This window comes from Platalea leucorodia (genome assembly GCF_965183815.1).
Source record: "Platalea leucorodia genome assembly, chromosome: 6".
NCBI lineage: Eukaryota > Metazoa > Chordata > Aves > Pelecaniformes > Threskiornithidae > Platalea > Platalea leucorodia.
Window position 1 is genome coordinate 1842113 of NC_138828.1, and position 22843 is coordinate 1864955.

Here is a 22843-nt window from a genome sequence, read left to right on the forward strand (position 1 = left end):
GCGTGTGGAGCGGGCGGCGACGACGGCGGGGGGCGCCGGGCTCCGGCCCTCCGGGCTTTATTCCCCGGCGCCCCGAGAAACGCGGCTGCTCCGCGGAGCCACCGCCAGCGCGGCCGCCGCCGCCGCCCCGAGAAACCCCGGCCCCGAGAAACCCCGCTCCTTCCCCGCCGCCCCGGCCCCGCTGCTCGGCCCCGGCCCCGGCCTCTCGGGCCCCGGCCCCGCCGCCCCCGGCTCCCCCGGCCGGGCCCCGCGGCCCCGCGGGCCGAGCCCCCCGCGCCTCACCTGGCCCCGCCGGGGGAGCCCGGCCCGGCCGCTGCCGCCCCGGGGCCGCGGGCGGCGCCACCGGGGGGGAGCGAGAAAAGGGGGCGCGCGGCGGCCGCCGGGGCTCAAATCTGCTCGGCCCCGCCCCGCGCACGCGCCCCGGCCACCGCGCGCCGCCCCGCACCTGGCACAGGCCCCGCCCCGCGCACGCGCCCCGGCCACCGCCCGCCGCGCACCTGGCACAGGCCCCGCCCCCTCGTGTCCGCACCTGGGCCAAGCCACGCCCCCTCGCTACAGACCACGCCCCCTCGTTACAGACCACGCCCCCTCGTTACAGACCACGCCCCTCGTCCGCCGCACCTGGGCCAGGCCCCGCCCCGCGCACGCGCGCTCAGGCCCCGCCCCTCCGGCCCCGCCCCGCGCACGCGCTTCCTCCGCCGCCGCCGCCGCCAGACGGGCGCCGGTCCCGATCGTGGCGGACGCGGGTGGCGGGGCGGGGGCTTCTGCGGGGCGGTGTGGGGCCGGGGCCGGGGGCGGTGAGGCCGGGAGTGGGGCCGGGGCCGGGCCTCGCGGGTGCGCGGAGCGGGGGCCCTGCCGCTGCCCCCGGCTGCTGCCCGCCTCTCCGCGGGCGGGCGCGGTGCGGGGCCCGGGGCCGGAGGACCGCGGCAGCGCCTGGGGCCCGGCCTCTCCCGGAGCCCCGGGCCCGGCCTTGCCTGCCCCGTCCCGGCGCCGGGGCGGGAGGAGCCGCGCTCCGGGGCCGGGTCTGCGGCGGCCGGGCCTCGGGGCCCAAGCGCCGCGCTGCCCGGGGCGGGGGGGCCGCTGGGTACCGGAGCTCCGCCGGGGCCGGGCCGCGGACCAAAGCGGCGGCCGGGCCGAGGGAAGGCGGGAAGGGCCGGGGGCTCCCGGGGCCGGGCCCAGCCCGGGCTGCGGGGGCTCCGGCGGGCACCGGCGGCCCCAGCCCGGCCTCGGAGAGGAGCCGCGGGGCTCCGGACTGAGCCCGCGGCCGGGGCTCTGCTGCAGGCCCCAGCGCGGGACTTGGTCGCTCGGCCTCAGCCCCAGCAGTGGCCGCCGGAGCCCGGTTCCCAGCCCCAGAACCCAGCACGGGGGCTCTGCTGCGGAGAGCCGGCACTGGCCACCGGAGCCCGGTTCCCAGCCCCGCGGCGCAGGGCTCGGTCTCTGTTTCTCAGCTCTCACCCGGGCCCCGCCAGCCCGGTTTCCGCACTCCACAGCACTGGGTCTCTGTGCCTGAGCCCCACAAGTGGCCACATGAGCCCTGTCTCCAGCCCCCAGCACGCAGGGCTGGGTCTCTGGTTCTGAGCACAAACACCCAGCACTGGGTCCCTGTTTCCAGCCCCCTGGGACGCAGCACTTAGTCTCTGGTTCTCAGCCCTGCATTTGGCCAAATGAGCCTGGTTTCAAGTCTCTGACATGCGGGGCTTAGTCTCTCTGTGTGAGTCCAAACGCACAGCGCTGGGTCTCTGCTCCAAGCCCCCCAAACGCAGGACTTAGTCTCCGTTTCTGAGCTCTGCACCTGGCCAAATGAGCCTGGTTTCAAGACTTCAAAACGGGGCACTTAGTCTCTGTTTCTGAGCCCTAAAAGTGGCCCTATGAGCCTTGTTTTGAGCCCCCCCAAACACAGGACTTGGTCTCTGTTTCTGAGCCCAGCCACACAGCACTGGGTCTCTGCTTCAAGCCCCCCAAACGCAGGACTTTTAGTCTCTCTCTGTGAGCCTAAAAACTGGCTTAGTGACCCTGGTTTCAAGCCCCCCAAACGCAGGACTTAGTCTCTCTCTGTGAGCCTAAAAACTGGCTTAGTGACCCTGGTTTCAGGCCCCCCAAACGCAGGACTTAGTCTCCGTTTCTGAGCTCTGCACCTGGCCAAATGAGCCTGGTTTCCAGACTCCAAAACGCAGGACTTAGTCTCTGTTTCTGAGCTCTGAACCTGGCCAAATGAGCCTGGTTTCAAGACTCCAAAACGGGGCACTTAGTCTCTGTTTCTGAGCCCTAAAACTGGCCCTATGAGCCTTGTTTTGAGCCCCCCCAAACACAGGACTTGGTCTCTGTTTCTGAGCCCAGCCACACAGCACTGGGTCTCTGCTTCAAGCCCCCCAAACACAGGACTTAGTCTCTCTCTGTGAGCCTAAAAACTGGCTTAGTGACCCTGGTTTCAGGCCCCCCAAACGCAGGACTTAGTCTCCGTTTCTGAGCTCTGCACCTGGCCAAATGAGCCTGGTTTCCAGACTCCAAAACGCAGGACTTAGTCTCTGTTTCTGAGCCCTGCAAGTGGCCACATGAGCCTTGTTTTGAGCCCCCCCAAACGCAGGACTTGGTCTCTGTTTCTGAGCCCCCAAAATGCAGCACTTAGTCTTTCTTTGAGCCCAGAAAGTGGCTTCGTGACCGCAGTTTCAAGCCCCCAAACGCAGGACTCGGTCTCTGTTTCTGAGCCCTAAACCTGGCCACGTGAGCCTTGTTCCAAGCCCCCAAAATGCAGGACTTGGCTTCTGGTTTCGAGGTGCAAAACGGGGGACTGACCGAGTCTCTGTTTCTGGGCCCTGCAAGTGGCCACATGAGCCTTGTTTTGAGCCCCCCCCAGACGCAGGACTCGGTCTCTGTCTCTGAGCCCAAGCACACAGCACTGGGTCTCTGCTTCCAGCCCCCCAAACGCAGGACTTCATTTCTGGGTTTGAGCCACAAAACGCGGGACTGGGTCTCTGTTTCTGAGCCCAAACACACAGGACTTGGTCTCTGTTGCAAGCCCCCACAACACGGGACATGATCTCTTTTTTCTGAGCCCTAAATCCGGCTGAGTGAGCCTTGTTTCGAGCCCCCGAAATGCAGGACGTAGTCTCTGGGTCTGAAGTGCGAAATGCAGGACTTGCTCTCTGTTTCTCCGCTCTGAACCTGGCCCAATGAGCCTCCTTTCGAGCCCCTGAAACGCAGGACTCGGTCTCCGTTTCCGAGCCCCAAATTTGGCCACATGAGCCTCGTCTCGAGCCCCCCCGCTGCCGGACTCGGTTTCTGGGTTCGAGCCCCAAAACGCCGGCCCGGGTCTCAGTTCCCGAGCTCCGAGCCCGGCCAGAGGAGCCCGCTTCCCAGCCCCGGCCCGCAGGGCTCAGTCTCTCTTGCTGGGCCCAAACACACGGGGCCCGGGCTCGGTTTCCGAGCTCGGAGCCCGGTGTCCAGCCCCGGACAGGCAGGGCCGGGGCTCTGCTGCAGGACCGCGGCGCGGGGCCCAGGCCTCGCACGCCCGGGCCGGCCCCGGCCCCCAGCCCCGCTGCCTCCCCTCGCTGGCCGCGACCCGGCGCCGGGCCCGGGGCTCCGCTCCCAGCCGGGCCCGGAGCCGCCCGCAGCCGCTGTCAGGGCCCCGGGAGGCGCTGCCTGCTCCGCGCCCGGAGCCCCGCAGCCGGGTCCCGAGCCGCTGCGGGGCCGGGGCCGGTCCCGGGAGCCCCGGCGGAGCTCGGGCAGCGGCCGGGGGCGCCGGGCTCCGGCCCTCGGGGCTTTATTCCCCGGCGCCCCGGCAGAGCCGCCCCGGGCCGGGCCGGGCCCCCGCCCGCACTCACCGCTGCCGGGCCGCCGCCGGGCCCCGCCCCCGCCCCGCCCACTCCTTTTATAGACATCGCCCCGCCCCGGGGGCTGCCCGCGTCCCGCCCACTCCTTTTATGGGCAGCACCGCCCCGGGGCGGCCGGACCCGCCCACTCCGGGCCTACACAGCGCCGCCCCGCCCCGGACGGGCCCCGCCCACCCCCTTTACAGACAAGGCCGCCCCGCCCCGCCCCTCCTTTTATAGACAGCGCCCCGCCCCCCGGGGCCGCCCCGGGTCCCGCCGCCCGCCCGCCCGCCCGGCCCCCGGCCCCCGCCGTCATCGGCCCCGGCGTGGCTGCGGGCCGTGACGTCACCCCCGGGCAGGTGCCGGCGTCAACAGCAGCACCGCATTCGTCACAGCGCAGCGGGCGTGGGCGCTGCTTTAATCTCAGGCGGTTCCCCCCACCTCAGCAGGTCCCAGGGCGCGGCTGGAGGCCCTCCCTCCCATGGACGGCGTCGCTTTCGGCACCGAGAGCCCGGCTCTGGAGCAGCGCGGAGCCGCTGCCATGGCCTCCTGCGCCCAGTAGCCCCCCTGCAGCCCCGCCAGCACGCGGAGGCGCCCCCGGCCCCCCTCACCCCGGGCTGCTCAGGACATCGGCGTTGTCCCCCGTTACCGCCCCCGCCCCGGCCCCTCCGGCGTCAGCCCGGGGCCTCTCGCCCGAGCCGCCCTGCCCCCCCCCGCCCGAGGCCCGTCCCGGGGAGGGGAGGCCGCCCGCGGCCCCGTCCTCCCTCGCCTTCCCCCTTCTCCCTCCTCTCCCTCGCGCCGAAGGCAAAACGCACGCAGCGGGGAGCAGCGCCGCGTCCAACAAATAAAGCAAACCTGGTTTTCCACATGGGTTTCCATCAGGACTGCTCTGCTGTTCTTATCTAAGCTCAGCTTTAGCACTTAGGCGCGGCCTAGGAGAAGCTGCTCTCTGCGCTGCAGGGCCCGGGCTTTTCCCTAGGCCCGGCCTAAGCCGGCTTCCCGGGAAAAGCCCCTTCCCCTCGCCCCGGGCTGCTGCCATGGCTCCCAGCGGCGCAGCCCCTGGGGAGGGGAAGGGACCTTCCGTCAGGCCGATGCCACCGGCCCGGGCCAGCGGCCCCCGAGCGTCAGTGGCCAGGGCAGCTCCACGCGGCGCGGCCCTCCCTCTGCCAGCCGGTCCCAGCCCGGCCCCGTCGGCTTTTCCATCCCCGAGCGACCGAGAGGAGAAGCCAAGCGATGTCGGGGAGAGCCGGCGGAGGCTGGGAGGCAGGGGCCGACGCTCCCGCCCTGCCCCGCTCCCAGCCGGCCCCGGCCCCGCTCGCCCACGGCTCCCTCAGCAGCCGCAGCGAGCCCGGAGGGGCTGCCCCGGCCGTCGGGGGCCCTTACGTGTTTCCATGGCTAACGAAGGGACCGCTTTGGCGTGTCAAGCCTGACAAGGCACGCCTCTCCTCTCCGGAGAGGGACGCAGATGTGCCCCATCATCCCCGAGCAGGTTTAAGCCCACCTCCCACCTTGCTTCCCCACCCAAGCAGCCCGTACACAGAAATACATACATATATATATAAACATATATATAAACAAAACCCTCCAGCGACCTTCGTGCCATCCCAACTCCGCTGCGGCTGCTTGCCGAGCTGCGCCTTTTGCAGATCCCAGACGCTGCTTACCAAGCCAGGGTTACTTCTTCAGCTGCCCCACGCGGCGGGCAGGTAGCCACAGCCCCGCAGCCCCGGCCAAGGTGGCCACCCGGCCATCGGTGGCCATCCCGCCATCGGTGGCCATCCCAACCCCTGCAGCGGGGGCGCAGGGGCCCCCCCAGCTCGCGCCGCCTCCTTACCGTGCTGGGCCGGGGAGCGACGGCGTGGTCTCTGCCGGGGGCCGGCAGCCGTGCTGGGGGGCCGGGAGCAGCGGGGGCCCCCCAGCCCCCAGGCCGAGCCCCGAGCAGGCTCAGCAGAGCCCCCCCACACGGGGAGAGCCCAAAAATCAAAGCTGTCCCCCCGTTCGGGCCGGGGACGCCCAGGCTGACGCTGCCAGCGCAGCATCACCGGCGGCAGCCCGGCCGGTCCCCGGCGTCCCCGCTCCCGCAGCCCCGGGCGCCGCGTGCCCCCCGAGCGTCCCCGGGGCTGGGGCTGCCGGGCGCTGCCGCAGGGCAGGGTGCCCCGTCCCCAGCCGCCAGCGCTCTGCCCAGGCCCGCTCCCCGCCGCGGGAATGGCTGCTCTCGCGTCCCTTCGGTTGACACGAGGCCACGCTTGCCTTGGCAAACCCCAACGGCGAGGCGCTGGGCTCGCCCCGAGGCTGCTCCCGCGGCCCCAGCGCCCAGCCCAGGGGCTCCGGGGTGCCCCGGGGCGAGCCCTCGCAGTGAAGCACAAGCCCAGCCGGCCCCGGGGATGCTCATGGGGCCGTCGGGGCGCAGGGACCCCCGTCGGGCACCCGCACGTGGAGCAGGGCTGGCCTCCGCACGGCCAGGCTCCCCACAGCCCCTCGCCAGGGCCACGGGCCAGTGGCTGGGCCAGTGGCTGGGCCTGGGCGGCCACAGCCTCCCCGCAGCCCGGAGGGCCCCACAGCACCCAGGCCTGCACCCAGGCGGCCCAAAAGCCCCCGCGCCCCCACCCGCCATCGCATCCCCTCCCCTGCCCCCCGCCCCCAGCCCAGCCCCCAGGTGCGGGTCCTTGCCATCGGCCGGGAGTGGCCCCAGCTGTGCGGCTGCCCCAGCTGCGGCGGGGGGCAACCGAGGGCAGGAAAGGGGGAAAAGAGAAAAAAAAGGAAAATTCAAAGGGGAAAAAAAGGAAAAAAAAAATTGAAAAGGAAAAAAAAGGGGAAAAAAGGGGAAAAAAGGAAAAATGGTAAAAAAGACAGGAAAATGAAAGAAAAAAAGAAAAAACACAGAAAAAAGCAGATAAAAAGGGGAAAAAAGAAAAAAGTGAAAAAAAAACAAAAAAAAAGATGAAAAGGAAAAAACAGAAAAAACAGATAAAAAAGAAAAAAGAGAAAAAAGAAAGAAGATAAAGAAGAAAAAAAAACAGTAAAAAGAAAAAGAGAAAAAAGAAAAAAAACAGTAAAAAGAAAAAGGAAAAAAGAAAAAGCATACTATAAAAAGCACAACACTACAAAGCAGAGGTGCAGAAGAAGGGGCCGGGCAGCAGCCCCAGCCCAGGGCCCCGGGGGGCAAAGCCGCTGCGGCAGCAAAACTGAGCCCACAAAGCCCCGCCGGGGGGGGGGAGCCAAAAACCCCCCAAAACCCAACACCCCCCCCCCCCAAAGCGTGCCAAATAAACCAGAAAACCAGCAGAAAATTACAGCCTGACAGGAAAAGCCCAGAGCCCCACACAACCTGGCCCCCAGCCCCGGGCCGAGGCCGGGCGCCCGGGTCGGGGTCACCCATCGCCCCGGCCGGGGTCGCGCAGGGCGAAGCCCGGCTGCTGCTGGGACCGGGGAGCGGGGCCTCGGGCTGCTCGGTTTATTTATTTTTTTTAACATATAAACACAAAGATCAATGGGGGGGGGGGCATCCCTGTGCTGGGGGACATCCCTGTGCTGGGGACAGCCCTGTGCTGGGGGACATCACCATGCTGGGGCCATTGCTGTGCTGGGACATCCCTGTGCTGGGGACATCCCTGTGCTGGGGCTTCGTACAGCATCACCAGGGCGATGGAGCGGGGAGGACGGAGCCAGCCCAGCCCGGCTCCAGCCTTGGGGACCCGCTGTGGCAGCAGGAGCCCCCGGCCGGGCAGGACGGGGCTTCAGCCCGGGCTCCCCTCCAGAGCCTCCCGGCAAGGCACGGCCTGCGGCGGGGGCACGGCGGCTGCGCCGGGGCTTGACGTGCGGCGCTGGGTGCTCGGTGGGGCCGGGGCCGGGCCGGGGCCGGGGCTGCTGCGGGCAGGCTCATGCCAATAAACACAAATAAATCTAAACCAATAAAATAAAATCCCCTTTCCTGCAGCAAGCCAGCCCTCTCCAGTCCTTTTTCCGGAGGCGATGCCAAAAGGCGATGCCAAAAGGCGATGCCCCGAGCCCCACGGCACCCTGCCGAGGTGCCGCTTCCCCGGGTGCCGTGGGGAAGGGGGGGTCTCGCTTCTCGGACGCTCCCTCGCCAGCTCCGCTGGCGGCCCCGGCTGAAGCAAAGGCTGGGTTTGGTCAGCCCGGCCCCTCCCGCTGGGGCGGCCAAGGGAGCGGCGCGATCTGTGCAGGGCACCGATAAATCCCCCTAAATGCCAAGGTCTTTCATCGCCCTGCCCATTCTTAATGAAAGAAAACGGCCAAACCAAATCCAAACAAACCCAAACCCAAACCCAAACCCAGACCAGGGAATTCAGCAGCAGCAGGGCAGGTTGTGTGAATGTGGGGTGAAATGCAGGGTGTACCCCTGCCTGCCTGGTCCCTGCACCCACCCCAGCCACCCCCGTCCCTCCGCCCCCACCCTGGACGTCCCCATCCCTTTGTATCTGTTTATTTTGTTACAAACCCGCCGGTTCCCCCTGTCCCTGCGGCTGGGGCCCATGGGGCCGCCCCCCTCCGTGCCCCCGGCGCCCCTGCGCCAGCCCCTGCCCGCTCGGCCCTGCCCGCTCCCGGGGCCGGCAGCGTCGCTGGGTGCCGGCAGCGTCGCTGGGTGCCGGCTGCCCGCCGGGGCGAGGGACGCCCCATGGGGAGCGGGCAGCGGGGACCCCTCGCCCCCAGCCCGTGGCGGGGTCGCGGCGGTGCCGTAAGCGCCGGCGGCACCCGCGCTTGGGGCTGCAGCGGCGGCGGCTGCTCCCGCAGGCAGCATCCCCATCCCCTGCCCGCCGTGGTACCCGGCCGGCCCCAGGGAAACCCGCCGGCCCTTCCCGCCCCCGTGGCCGTGGGGTGACGGGACGGAGCCCCGCGCTTCGCCCGAGTCCCGCGGGCGCCGGCCCGGCCGTCGCGGCGTCCCGCTCCCCCCGGCTTGGGGCCCGAGGGGCGAGGGCTCGGTGCTCGGCACCCCGCTCCCCGGCGCGCAGCCCCTCCCAGGCCGCCCGGCTCCTCCCGGGGAAAGGCAGAGGAGCCCCAGGCGCGGCAGTTGTGCCCTTGGGGTTTTCCTTTCTCCCTCTCCTGTCCCCTGGGCTGAAGGCCTGGTTAAAAGGTTTCTCCGGGTGCAGCAGCGTCCCCCCGGCCCCAGGGCACGCCGCGGTGAAAGGCAGGCCTTGCGCTTGCCCAAACCACGGTAATGCCTCCGGTGCTGCGGAGCGGACGGGGGCTGTCGGGGACAGAGGGGCCTTTGGGCTCCCGCCGGCCGAGGGGGACGCTGGGGCCGATTCCCCCGGCGCTGGGCTGGGGGGCTCAGAGCAGCCAGGCCCCTCGCCCCCGGCTCCGGCGCAGCCCCTCGCCCCCGCGCCCCGCAGCCCAGGGCCGCCGGTGCCCAGCGAGTGCCCAGGCGAGACAGGAGCGGGTGTCAGGAGTTTATTAGCAGGCTGGGCTGCCGAAGTGGGGGTGTCCTGGGGCAGGCGGCTCCGGCTCCCGGGGACGGCGTGCCACCTCCCGGGGCAGGCGGCAGCCGACGGCCGGGACACCCCTGCACGGGAGGATGCTGGCGTTGGCGTTACGGTGCCGTCATCCTCCTCATCCTCTGCGTCGGAGATCGGCGACCTGGGGGGGACGGAGTCGCCCGTGAGCCCCCCGCCCCACTCCCTCCTGCCTCGCCACCCCTCCACCCCCACCGCCGGCATCCCCAGGACATCCCCGCGGCCTCTGGGGACACGGGTGGCCCCCCGCCTTCACCCCCACCTCGGCCTCGCCTCCTCCGGCCGTGGGGCGGCTGCTGCCGCCGCCTGCTGCCGGGCTGCCCGGGGCGGCTGGAGCGGGGTCCCCTCCGCCGGCGGCTCTGGCGGGGGCTGCGGCCGCGCTGGTACCCGGCCATGCCTGCCGCTGCCGGTCCTTGGCCTTGGGGGGGCCCTGCCGCAGCCCCCACAGATATAGAAGGTGGGTGGTTGTGATGTGCGATGACATCATAGCGCTGGGTGGTGATGCAAGGGGGCAGCCATCCATCCATCCATCCATCCACCCATCCATCCATCCACCCATCCATCCATGGCTAAGGGAGGAGCATGAGGGGGTTTGCCCCGACGACCCGCCCCGATGCCGTTGTCCCACCGACAGCGGGATGGGGGACGAACCGGCGCGGGGCTCGGGGTGCTGGGAACAGCCCCGCACCCCCGGGGTTTGCCACCAAGGACAGGCGGAGGCGTTTTCACAGCTGCAGTAGTTTATTGTCTAACAGCAACGCCCTACAAAAGGAGGAGGGCAACGTAAATGAGCGCAGCGACAGAGCCGTGGGCGCCCGGGGGCCCAGGCCCATGTGCACGGCTGCCGTCTGTCTGCCCGGGCGCCCGCCGCGGGGCCGGGTCAGCAGGGAGAGCCCCCCGACCCCGGCTGCTGACGCCCCGATGTCCGTGGGGCCGAGAGGAGCCGGATCCAGCCCTGCAGCCCCAGAAACGCCCCCAAATCCTCTCCTGGGCAGCAGGCAGCCATGTGTCGAGATCCAGGTCGGCTGCGGCAGGGCAGCATTTGCAGGCTTCGGTCCCAAGCTGCAGTTCCCAATAGGCACGGGGCACTGGGAGCCAGTCAGTGGGTCATAATCCTCCCAGTTGCACACAGATGCACGCCTCCGTGCTGGCTCGCTGCTGAAGAAATGGCTATTTTCAAGTCCTTTGTCCCAGCTCTCCTTCCCTCTGCAGCCATTTGCCTGCACCCAGGCCAGATTTTTCACCTTTAAAACGCCATACTGGAGAAAACAGGGGCTCTCCCAAGGCCGCAGAGCAGCAGGGAAATGGAATACACCTTAAAAAAAGCCCCGTATGGTGCACAACGCCGCAGAGAGCCGGGTCGCAGCAGCTGCCAGACCGCGTCCGTGTGGAGAGCCCGGCCCCCCGGTTCCCTCGGCACCACGGGCGCTGCCGTGCCACAGGACAAGGGTCTCTCTTCCAGCCTCTTGCCTCCAGCTTCCCACTCCTCTGGCTGAACCACCCCGAGGGAGCCGACCTGCAGAGCCAGAGCCTAAGCCTGGCTTGCTGCGGCTTTGCCCAGTCTAAGCGACCAACTGCTTTTGGGGGTGAACGAACAGCGGTGAGATGCCCGGCTGCCACAGCGGGGCAGAGGGGACTTGGGCACCTCGCTCCCGTTTGCTGCCCCTTTAACCCTCTCTGCCTTCACCCCAGAGGATCTGATCTAAAGGGGGAACATCTGGTCTCGAGGGGGAACATCTGGTCTCGAGGGGAGTGGAGGCAGCTGGGCAGATTCGGGGTCCGGGGCACAGCGGTTGGATTTCCACCCCTCCATCCCTGCTTCCCTCTCAGCAACACGCTCCCAGGCAGGAGCGGTGAGCATCATTTCGACTGGATTTTTTTTTTTTTTCCTGTTTCCAGGTTTGACTTTGGACACTCGAAGAGGATAACTTGTTGAATTTTCATTTTTCAGGGGGGTAAATGGAAAGCTCAGCTCTAAGGAGACCCCGCAGAGCTCTACAACGCTCCCAGCAGAAATCTGGGACAGGGCTGGGGCTGCTGAAGCTGGGGGACCCCCGGGTGCTCACGGGCTCAGCCAACGTCTTCGTCAGCACCGCTGCAGCCCCCCAAAGCCAGAGACCCAAAGCCGGCAGCTGCAGGGGCAGGAATTTAACCGGACGCTGTACAACTTGCCGAGGCACTCTCCGGAGTTGAGCTTCCCAGGACAGCAGCTGGCATTTCCCGGCAGCGTTGGACGCTGCCGATCCCCCCGGTGTTTAACGCCCCGGGGTGGGGTTGATCGACGCTGCCCACGCTCATGGGATGGTTTCTCGGGGAAGGAGACCCGGAGGCACAGACCGGCGCCGGCACCAGCGGCGCGGGGTGCGCGCCGGGGGACCCAGCCCGGCGGCTCGTTAATTATTACGCCTGACGAGGGCTGTTGTGCAAGCGGTTCGAAGGGACGGGAGGGCACCCACAGCCACCTCCAAAACCCTGCCCTCGTCGCTGCCTGGGGCAAGCGGGTGGGCACGACCTGAGCCGCTGCTGAGCGGGGACGGGAGGCAGGGCCACCCTCCGGGCCAAGACACAGCATTTTGCTCCTTTCGGTTGTGTTTCTGTCTGTGCTTGGGTATTTTCCCATGTGTTTCTCAGTCTCGCTTGGATTTCCCCCTCTCTAATCCTTCATTACTTTCGCCTGCCGAAAAGATGAGACTGCAGAGAGGGGAAGTCTTGTCTATAGGGTGTCTTATATACATACCTCACACAGACACATCTCTGGTAGCTGGCATCATACACCCACACCGTACAGAAGCACCTGAGCACAGGAGAGCGCACACCCACCCCGGTTACAGAAGGGCACCTTGCAGAGCCCAAATCCCGCAGGATTCGGGCCCGGCGGGATGGCAGAGGCAGCCGAGGGCTGGCTGGTTTCAGCCTGGCACACCGCCCGTCTTCATCATTCTTCGCATCCCGCTCCGCCGGCTGACGAGCTGTTAGGCAGCCCCCTGGGCTGCAGCGATCTTACGAGCGCTTCTCTTCCATCTGGTTGAACCCGTGCCCAGGTTTGTGTTCAAAACAGGCCGAGGAGGTGGCGATTCCACAGCGAGCTGCTGGCAAATCACAGCCTGACTGGCACAGGGTACTCACAAAAGGGAGCAAATATCTGTGTTTGTACCCAAATAGCCCATTACCCCGGTTTCTTCTGCAAGCACGCTGCGATCAAACCCTCCTCTGATCGCTAACGGCCCTGAATCCTCCCCAGCATCCACCCTATGCCCCTGTTTCTGCTTCTATTATTCCCCGGGCCTAAAACCAGTGTCCCTGTACAGAAGAGCATCTCAGCTGGCACGCTCACCTCGCTGGGGCTGCTCGCAGGGGAGAAGCACCTTTAGTCCCAGTAAAAGCAAGAAAGCCCACTTCCCCACACAGCTGGATGTGCACGCAGTCCCCGTCACCTCTGGTTTAAGCCAGAGCCACGTCTGGACCACAGCTGCTGCGGGACTGGCCCGAGAAACAAGCCCACCGCTGCGAGCTTTGGAGGGTGGCCCAAGGCTAGCAGCAACCGGCTCAAACGCCGCTTGCCCCAAGCGGCCGCAACCTCTCTGTACGCTCGCCTGGAAGAAGGGAGAGTTAAGATTTGGTTGCTGTAGCTGCCACCGAGCTCTTAAAAAGCCCCCGGGTGGCACCGGTCTGGCTGCCCACGTGGAGCCACCGGAGAGGAGCCGGCCGTTCAGCAAACACCGCTGCCCCGGGGAGGTGTTTGCTAGGTATTTATTTTGCAGCAGCCTCGGGCCATGATACCTCCTGCCTGCCTTCCTAAGGCTGAATAAATAAGCGGCTCCTGACCCCGCTGGCTCCGTGCTCCCTCTTCCCCCTGATGGCACCTCGCCAGCGCCAGGTACAGCACCTGCCGCCCCTTCTGCCGCGCTCCCGGGGGCTCCGCCGCCGGCCCCAGGAGGGCAAACAGCAGCGCACGCCCTCAGAAAGCAGCAAACCTTCGGGGACGCGCGTGCGTGACGCCCGGCCGTGGGGCATTTCGGGTGGGAGTCACCCTGACCCGGCGCCACGCGGTCACGGCGGAGCAGGGCACGGCGTCGGGCCACCGTCGCCTGGCAGAGCAGATGTCCCCACCTCATCACCTCCCCGGGAGGGTTTGGTGTGCTCGCACCCCAAAAGCGGTGCCTCCGTCCCTGCACGGGGCTGGGAGGACCGTGTGGGTTTGCACTCGCGGGATGCACGGGATGCTTTTCCCAGCACATCTCTTGTCGCTCACGTTGCACCCGTCAGCCATCACGGGCAGGAAGACCCTGCCTGAGCAACGCATCCCCGTCTGGCTGAGTTAATGATTAAAATCGGTCTGATTTTGGAGGCGCTGGCAGGCAGGCCATGGCAGGCAGGCCAAGGATGCTCACCCTCCGCCCCGCCGCCGGGATTAATCATTCGCCTGGCAATTGGCACTGCCTTCATATAAACACCGGGATGGGTTTCCCAGCGCCGCTTTTCGGCAGGAGGAGGGAAACCAGCCCCGACATGAGGGCCGCTCTCGCTCTGCTGCTGCTTTTAGCCGCCGTGCGTGCTGAACACCGCGGTAAGGGCATTTATCAGGGGCCTGGGGCTTTCCTCTGCCCCGGGGATGAGGGGTGTGAGGCTGGGGTCCGTCGGCTCCGGCGGTTTTTGGTGGCCTCCCCTCTCCCCAGCCCACTGCCAAACGGCTGGGTGGGAATCAAAGAGAGGAAAGGGAAGGCGTGGGATGAGGTTTCGGTACCCGGGGTGATGCTGGAGGAGCTGGGAGGGGAAGAGGCTGGGCTGGGGTTGGGGCAGAGGGAGGAGGAGAGGACAGGGTCGCGGCGTCTTCCCTTTGCAGGGGGAAAATGAGGTTTTCTGACTCCCTTCACAAGCATCATTTCACTGGAAAACTCATCCCTGGGATGGAAACGATGCTCTGTGCCACCCCTGCTGCCTTCACAGCTCCGCAGGGAATCAGCCACCTGCCAAAAAAACCCCTCAAAACTTACTTCTCCCGTACCGCTTTAGGAAAATGAAAAGAAATGCAACAAGTTGGCGCTTGCAGCAGGACCAACAGCCCCCTCGCCCTTTCTTTCCCACCAAAGCAATGTGACCTTCACTGTAATGGCACATAACCCCTCCGTTTTGGGGAGGTGACCCTGCTCCGTACTGTAATACCAGTAAATACTGGTATCAGTATTTACCCTGCCGGTACCAAAGTCTAACCAATGCGGTTTGTAGCAAAAATCGATAGCCATTTCCAGGGATGAGACCGTCGCCCGGGATGTCTTCGCTGCCGGCTGCTCCTGACCTCCACGGTCCCGTCTTCAGCGCTCCCAGCCCTTACGGTCTCCAAACCCTGCCAGAAAAACCAACACCAGGCATTTCAAACGCACAGAAGTGTCCATTTGGACAAGGGGCGAATGCTTCTCATGATTTACCTGTAGCTCTCCCGGCTGCAGGGAGGGGTTTTCCCCCCGCCCCTGCCTTTGGCGGCAGAGCCGGAGCAGCAGCCTGGGTACCGGAGGGGCTTCTCCGAGACCGGCAGCACAGCAGCAGCCTTTGCCGGCCTGCAGCACCGTGCCAGCGTCTCCCCAGGGACCGCCGCCGAGTCTGACCTGAGAAAAGAAGCCACGGTGTGAAAAAATAACAATCCGCAAGTGAATAAAGCGAGAGCCCCGCAGCCTTTGGACCGCGTTTTGTGGCGGCGTAGCATCCCTCATTCCCCCACCGCCGCCGGGGAGCGAGGAGGAAAGCGAGAGCAAAACAGGGGGTCAAGTGGGACCAGGCTGTTCCCCAGCGACCATTTTCCCTGGCAAAAAGCAGACGACCTGAGTTATTTTCCATAGGAGACTCAATTAATCAGGGCCATGATGCTTTGGGTTGGTTTTTTTTCCTGCGAGGAGACAGGTTGCTGGCAATGAGCTCTGTTGCCACCCAACGAGGAGGGCAGAGGAGGCGGTACTGCACCCGAGCGAGCCAAGGCACAAACCCTGCTCCCAAATCCTTCTTTTTCTGCACTTACAGGTAAAGCTTATGTCCGGGACAAAGTCTGCCAGGAGTTCCAGACGCTGGGGAAGGAGGACTTCCGAACCCTGTAGGTACCCCCTGCCGCGTTTGCCTCCCAGGACACTCAGCACCTAAGCCGAGACCAAAACAAATTCAATAAAAATAATCTTAGAAAGGGGAAGATTTATTCACTCCCTGCAAATGAGGACTCTGATTGCTCTTAACAGGAGAAAAGTTTGCTTTGTGGTTGAACTCCTCAAAACCAATTTGGTGCCTAAATAATTAGGAATTCTAACAGAGCTGGTGCGTTATCCCCAGGAAAGGGCAGCCCCCAGCCTGAGACCTGCTCCAGGTCTTTCCCGGCTCTTTTCCAGGGAATACGCCGCTATTTCTTGCAGCCCTGCGGCTGCTCCTCTCCGGCTGACGGTGTCAAACCCCGTTTTGGCAGAATGATGCTGCAATGTGATTTTTTTTTTTTAAGCGAGAGAAACGTGCCGCCAGCTCACCCTCTCCTTGCTCCCTGCTCCCAGGACCATTATCGCCAACAGCAGGAAATTCTCCAACGCCACCTTCGAGGAGATGAGCCACCTCGTCCGCGAAATCGTCTCCCTGGCTGAAACCTGCTGCGCCGAAGGTGCCGACCCCTCCTGCTACGATGCTGGGGTGAGGCTGACCGAAACCGGGCGATGGACCCCAAAACCGGCTGCCAGGGGGGACGGGATGGGACGGCCCCCGGCGCGTAACCTCCTTTCCCTCCCGCAGTCCTCAGCTCTGTCGGCCAAATCCTGCGGCGAGGACTCGCCCTTCCCGGCCCACCCCGGCACGGCCGGCTGCTGCACCCAGGAGGGGCTGGAGCAGAAGCTGTGCCTGGCTGCCCTGCGGCACCCGCCCCCGGAGCTGCCCCGCTACCTCCAGCCCTCCAACGAAGAGCTCTGCCAGGCCTTCAAGAAGGACCCCAAGGACTTTGCAGACAGGTAAGGGGACGGCACTCGGTCTTGCCGATAACGCCCAGTTGAGCCCAGGTGCGTGCCGGCACTGGCCGACGTCCGGGTGCCCACCAAGCAAACCTCTCCTGGTCTCACCCCCCTGCCATCGGTGCTGCGGCTCTTGGTGGCCGTGGGGCTACCAGTCCATCAGAGTAAAAGGCTGGGGTGTCCTGCATTTGCCCAGGCCCCAGGAACAGGATTTTACCAGGTGAGGGGTGCCATCGCACGTGCGAGGGGCTGGAGAGGGGCTGCCAGCCCACTCTGTGCAATAAGCCGGCAGCACGGGGTGGTACCTGGAGAGGACTCCCATCCCCGGGCAGCCCTAACGCCCCCAAAACCCCACATCTCCTGCGGCCGAGCACCCGATCCCGGGGGGCCGGGTCTCCTCAGCCCGCCTCTGCCGCAGGTTTCTGCACGAGTACGCCAGCAGCTACGCCCAGGCGCCCCTGCCCGTGCTCCTGGGCTCCACCAGGACCTTCCTCTCCATGGTCTCCACCTGCTGCATCTCCCCCACGCCCACCGCCTGCTTCCTGAAGGAGGTGAGGCCCTTCGGACCGCCGGGCTCATCCCCATCCTCGCTCCCCGGGGAGCCGGGCGAGCGCCCTGCCCGTGGCCCGAGGAGAGGTGGCTGGGAAAGGCTTGCATTTCCCTGGGAGCACACCCCCGTCTTCTTTTTGTGGCAGAAACTGGAAAGGAAAACCATCTCCCTCCTCACCCTGATGTCAAACCGGGTTTGCTCCCGCCTCATGGCATACGGGAAGGACAAAGTCACCTTCAGGTATGGGGGAGAAATGGCCTTTTCTCTCCTTGAACACGGGTCAGGCTGGGAGCGCGTTCCTATTGCAAGGCAGCGTTCACAAAGACAAATTTTAATTAAGATGTAAAACCAAGCGCGCCGTAGCATCCCATGGAAACGCTGTGTGCATAGCGGGGGCGCAGAGCGAGCCCCGGGGGCTCCCCGTCATCTCCCTCCCGCACCTCTACGGGGCAAAAGCCCTGCTTGGAGCTGTTAACAGGGGACGGGGGAGCCGAGCTCCCTGAGCCCCCCGTGCGCCCTGTGCCTGCCCAGCTACCTCACCTCGCTCGCTCAGAAGACGCCCGGTGCTTCCTTCGAGGACCTTTTCCCCCTGGCAGAAGATGCTGCCGAGGTGTTTTCCCAGTGCTGCGACTCGGTGGCCGAGGACTGCATGCAGAAGAAGGTAGGGGAGCCAGGAGCCCACCCCAAAACCACCTCCCGAGTCGCCGCAGGGGCTTAGGGAGCGAACCCCATCACGGCGAGGGGCTCCGCAGCCTCACCGGCCCCGCACACCCCCTGCTCCCCTCTTTCCAGTTATCGGAGCACACGGCCAAAGTCTGCGGCGCGCTGTCGGGCGGAGACGAAAGGTTTGCCGACTGCTGCCAGGGGAAAAACCTCATGCAAAGCTATTTCTGCATCTGGGCTTTGCCCCCGGCGCCCACCCCCAAACTGCCGGAGGCGCAGAAGCCGACGAACAAGGAGCTGTGCGACGAGGAGGGGGCTCGCCACGCCAAGAGGTGAGCGGTACCCACGGTGGACGAGCGGCTGACCCTTTCTTCTCCCCTTGTTTTTGTTATACGGTATAATTATTATTAGGATAACCGGGGGAGCGTCCTCTCTTCCCTCAGGGCTATCAGCCCCAGGAGCTGCACAAAGATGCGAAAAGCAGCCCGCATCCCACGCTGAGCAGCACGGGCAATAAAAACTCATACGGCGACGGGTTTTCCCCGCTCCAGGTACCTGTTTGAGCTGGCGCGGAGGCACACCAGCGTCCCCGATGCCTTCCTCGGCAAGCTATACGACGCCTGCGAAAAAGTCAGGGGGGAATGCTGCTCTGCCAAGGATGCCTCCGCCTGCCTGGACAGCAAGGTGAGCGGCGGCGACGGCTCCGTGGGCTCGCCCGGCTCTGCCCCGGCCCTGCGTCCCCCAGCCTCCCGCGGCGGCTTTCCCCAGCCCGGTGACAGCCATCCTCTGCCACCCAGCGCCAGCAGATGAGCCAGGAGCTGCTCTCCTTCCTGGAAAAGGCCAACCAGCTCTGCGGGCAGTACACCGAGTTAAATTTCCTCGACTTCAATAAGAAGTAAGCCTTTGCCTCTCCCTCCCAAAACTGGATCAGTGGATGCAATCAAAATTTGGCCAAAATTTTGAGGGTGCGTGAACGGAGCCGGTGGTTTTGAGGCTAAGTAGGAGCAAAACACAGGGAAGCACATAACACATCCCTTGCAGGGCATCCAGCCCTGTTCCCGCTGCCATCCACGCGTGCTTCCCCCCTTGAAAATGCCGTACGGGTATTTAACGCCCCCGGGTCCCCGCTAAAACCCGCCGGTCCCCACGCCGCAGGCTGCGGGAGAGCTTGATGCGGACAATGACGGAGGCCAGCCCCAAGCTGCTGGAGCAGCTGGTGGAGCAGCGAGCCGACTTCGCCTCCACTTGCTGTGGCCCCAACTCACCCCCCCTCTACTGCGCCGCCAAGGTAAAGCCGTGGCCCCCCGCCGCCCCGCGCCGTGCCGGCGGCCAGCCCCCGCGCCCGGGGCTGCCCCTCGGCTCTTTCCCCCCTTTTGCAGGTGAGCTCGGAGCTGGGAGAGGCGTGCGACGGGGGTTCCTGCCTGCTGGGCTAGGTGCCCAGAGGTGAGCAGCTGCGGTCCGGCACGCCGGCATCGGGGACGGCTTCCCCTGGCGTGCGTGGAGGGAGGGGGAAGCTATGGGGCTGGGGAAAGGGGTCACGGCCACGCACCCGGGGCTGAGCTCTGTGGGGCATGCAGGGAAGCGGGACGGCGAAAGGGAGCGCGAGGGAACAGGGCTGGAGGACGCCCGGCAGACGGCCGCTTTGCCTTGCACCGGGAGATGAAGGTGCCGCCGAGCCCGCGGCTCCCCGCCGCCCACCGGCAGCACCGCTGATGGATTCCTGCGGCCACAATAAAGACGTAAAAAAAGCACCCTCGCTGCAGCTGGAAAAGCTTTCTGCACCCCCGGGGCGGTGGGGAGGGCTGGGAAGGGGCACAGCCCGGGCTCTGCAGGCAGGAGGAGGAGGTCCCAGCTCTAGTCCTGGGAGCTAATGGTCTAAAAAATTAAGCAACACCACCGAAAACACTCATCGAGTGCCCCCCAGTATGGCTCTCTGTGTGGATTCGGATACTCGGCTAGCTGGTGGCACTGGCCCATCACCTGAGATGGGGCCTCTGGGCACCCCCGCAGCCCCAGCTTCCCCGCCCCGTGCCCCAAACCCCGCCGTCCCCGTACGAGACCCCCGCAGCTGAGCCCAGCCAAGCGCCGGCTGAGTTTTGGGGGTGCTGCGGGCAAAGCGGCCCCTGGTTGGGAGGCAGGAGGATGGCAAATCCAGCCAGAAAAACAACGGGAAAATCCCCCGAGCCCAACTTTAGTAGTTTTTTGCAGGAGAATGAGACCTAAATATACCAAGGAAAGCAAATAATGATACCTTGGCACGCAGAGCTGTGCCATGCAAAGCTAAACCAGCAAATTAAACCAGCCCGCGGGCTGTTGCAGCTCACTGCCTGCACTTGCTGCCTGCACTTGCTGCCTGCGGCGGGGACAGGCAGCGAACGCCGAGCCCAGCCCTGCCCAGCTCCCAACCCTGGGGAGCAGCAGCTCCTCGGGGGACGGAGCCTCACCCCATAGAGGCTGCATGGGGTGGCAAGACATTATTCTTTTTGGAGACAGAACTAGAAAGAAAGGCTAATTTGCTATTTTTTGTGCAAGGCACGTGTTACTGGGCACCAGCCTGGCTCTGCGGCAGCAGCTGGCTGTGGGACACGCTCTCACAGCCCGGTAGCCCACGGCCGTTATCACCAACCCGGGACTGGCCCCTGCTGCATCCTAGCAGCAAAACCACAGGCACGCAGACACCGGTTCCGCCCACCCACCACCGCGCTTCTGGCATTTATTTTCCAACATAATTAACAGTTGGTTTTTATCCTCTTCTGTTGGGGTGAGAGACCCACAGCTCATTCGTAGACTCGGCATTGCCGGCAAATTCTCTCCCCACCCTGGCACATCCGTATGGATGCAGGTGTTGCCATGTCAGCTTCTTGCTCGGGGTGGCACCGGAGGCAGCAGCTCCGGGCAGCCGCCACGGTCGCCGCTGCGCATCCCGGTGCTGGCCGGGCTCTACCCCACCGCCCCCGTCAAAGCGGGTCGGTCTCTGCCGGGCACAGGGGGCTCGTGACCGGCCCGAGCTTTCGCTCCCTTCCAGCGTCACGTTCGCATCCGCCAGCTGCGGGATGCACGTGGTAAGGGCTCGCGATCACAGCGACCTTCTGGGTTTCCACGAAAAACTGGAGAAATACAGTTCAGTAAGCCAAGAACATCTCCTCTGCTCTGCGCCTGTTTCTAGGAAATGTGCTGATAGATGTTAAAAAAAAAAAAAAAGAAAATAAACCAGCAAAGCTATCATTGCAGCTTTCCGGTGGAGAAACGCGCACTGCAGTACCCCAAGGGTATTTCCTAATGCCGAAAGCCTGGGCACGCTGGAGACAGTGGAAAGCCAAGGCCGGGCTGTCTCCCGAGCAGCCTGCATCGCTCACCCCTTCGCACCCGGAGCACAAAACTTCTGGCAAGGGGTTTGCTTTACGCATTTTTGGGAGTACGCATCGCTGGCTGCTGTGCTGTCCCATCCTCCTGGCTACCAGGGGCTTCAAACCCCTGAAGCCCTGCTGGCATTCAGCAGGAGAAGCCAAAGGGCATAAGGATGTTTCACTGTTTGCTGTTCCCTCGCCTGCAAACGCACCCGTCCAAGCCCCACCGCCCCGGCCGGGGGGTTTCCATCTGCCCAACAGCAGGTACGGGGCCGCTGAACCCCACCAGGGACTGCAAAGGTAAAAAGAAACAGAAAAAAAAAAATTAAGAAAGCCTGGGGTATCTCCTGGGACCGTGAGCAGCCTCAACAGGCACAAAACGCCGGGACAGAGACGTCCTGCCTCTCCGCACGCCTCGCCGTGGTCACCGGGGCAGCTTCCACCTTGTCGGACGGAGGAGCCGTGCGCTGCTCCGCACCAGCGGAGAAGAAATAAAATCAGGGAATCCCCCGAGCCCCTGTTTTCCCCACCTGGGAAAATGAAACCGTGGCCGGCAGCAGCCTGCACGGCACGCGGCAAGGGCTCCCGGCACCCGCCGGCACCGCACGAGGCGAACACACCCTGGGACGGCAAGGCCTCCACCGCCATCGCTGCTTACGTGGGGACCTCGTGGGGGGGGGAAAAACAACCCCAAAATCATCCATTGCTGTTTATAAAAAAAACCAAACCAAACCAAAACAAAAAAACCAACCCAAAACACAACAATTTTTTTATTAAAACCAGTCGACTGCTGAGAAAGCCCGGGCTGGCCTTGTCTGATGCCGCCGCAGAGCACGGCCTTGGCCAGCACGGCAGCTCCGAGGGTTGCCCACCCAGCCCTCCGCAGCCCGGGCAGAAACCACTTTCCTTTTCTGCCCTTCGCCGCAGCGGGGTTTCTTGTTTATTTTTTCTTTTAATTATGTTTACTGGGTCTCCTTCCTCCCGCCCTCGGCACTGCGACGGGCACGAGGCAGATTCGCCTCCTGCGTTTTTATCTCGGCAGCTCTCTAACCCATTTCCAAAGAGTTGAAAGCAGCAGCAAAGACCCTGTTTTTTTTTAAACCCCCCCTCCTGGTTGCTCAGAGCACCCCTGCGGGCCGGTCTGCCCGCTCGTCACCCGGCCATCGGGGTGCCCAGCAAACCTCCAGCCGCCTCCAGCGCCTTTCTGCCAGGCGGCTTGCGAAGCCCGAGGCAGAGCGTGGTCGGAGCAGGCAACGCAACAAGCACCGGCGACAAAAAACCCCCAAGCAAACACCTCTGCCAGGCAGATACCACCCCCAACCACCGCCCCCCCCGAGCTCTTCGGCACGCTAATTGCACGGCTGGCCCAGCGGCAATTCGGCAGCAACGCGGCGCAGGTGCGGCGGCAGGGCGGGAACGCCACCAACTGCCATGGGAAAGCAGGGTGTGAATTGCTCGAGGTATTAAAACCCAGCAGCAGGGAGCAAAACAGCTCCCAACACTTACCTTGGGGGTGCTTGCAGCCCATCCAGCGATGCCCAGGCTCCTGCGGAAAGGAAAGCACGTAAGTGTTCATTAATTAATAAGCAGCATGGTGATTTTTTTCTAAAAATTGGGAAAACCCCTCCAACCTTGCCATGGCCGGCCCATGGCATCACCCAGCCCTTCGGGGAGAGAGGTTAACCCAGTACAGAAGTAAATAAGCTGACCAACTTTTTTTCTTTTTTTTTTTCTTTAATCACTTACTAGATCCATAAAAGCATCAAAAAAAAAAGGTTAAAAAGTATTAGTTTTACCTGCTTCCAAGACCTGCGGGGCTGTTTTCTTTCCCAGTGACTCCTTTCTCCAGCCCTTCGGGCCAGCGTTTTCTCTTTTGGGCCAGCAGCATCCCTGCTGTCAGCTTCAACTACACAAAAAAAATTGAGTGAATGGGCTCATGCCTTCTTTTAATTTTATTTTGTACTCATTCAGTGCTTTCCTAATAGCAGCAAGTCTTTCCCTCTTGGCTTGAGACCCCAAATGCCCCCAGAGACAG

General features: G+C 64.6%; 1 protein-coding gene across 1 annotated transcript; it reads left to right on the forward strand.

The window, feature by feature from the left end:
- Positions 1–13663: 13663 nt before the first annotated feature.
- On the forward strand, positions 13664–18894 carry GC (GC vitamin D binding protein; the record flags this gene model as incomplete). Its single annotated transcript, XM_082315020.1, is given in 12 exon segments — positions 13664–13847; positions 15293–15362; positions 15805–15937; positions 16037–16248; positions 16667–16799; positions 16944–17038; positions 17330–17459; positions 17591–17793; positions 18013–18145; positions 18259–18356; positions 18617–18761; positions 18763–18894. Coding segments are annotated over 12 exon segments (1668 nt in total).
- Between the last annotated feature and the right edge of the window lie 3949 nt (positions 18895–22843).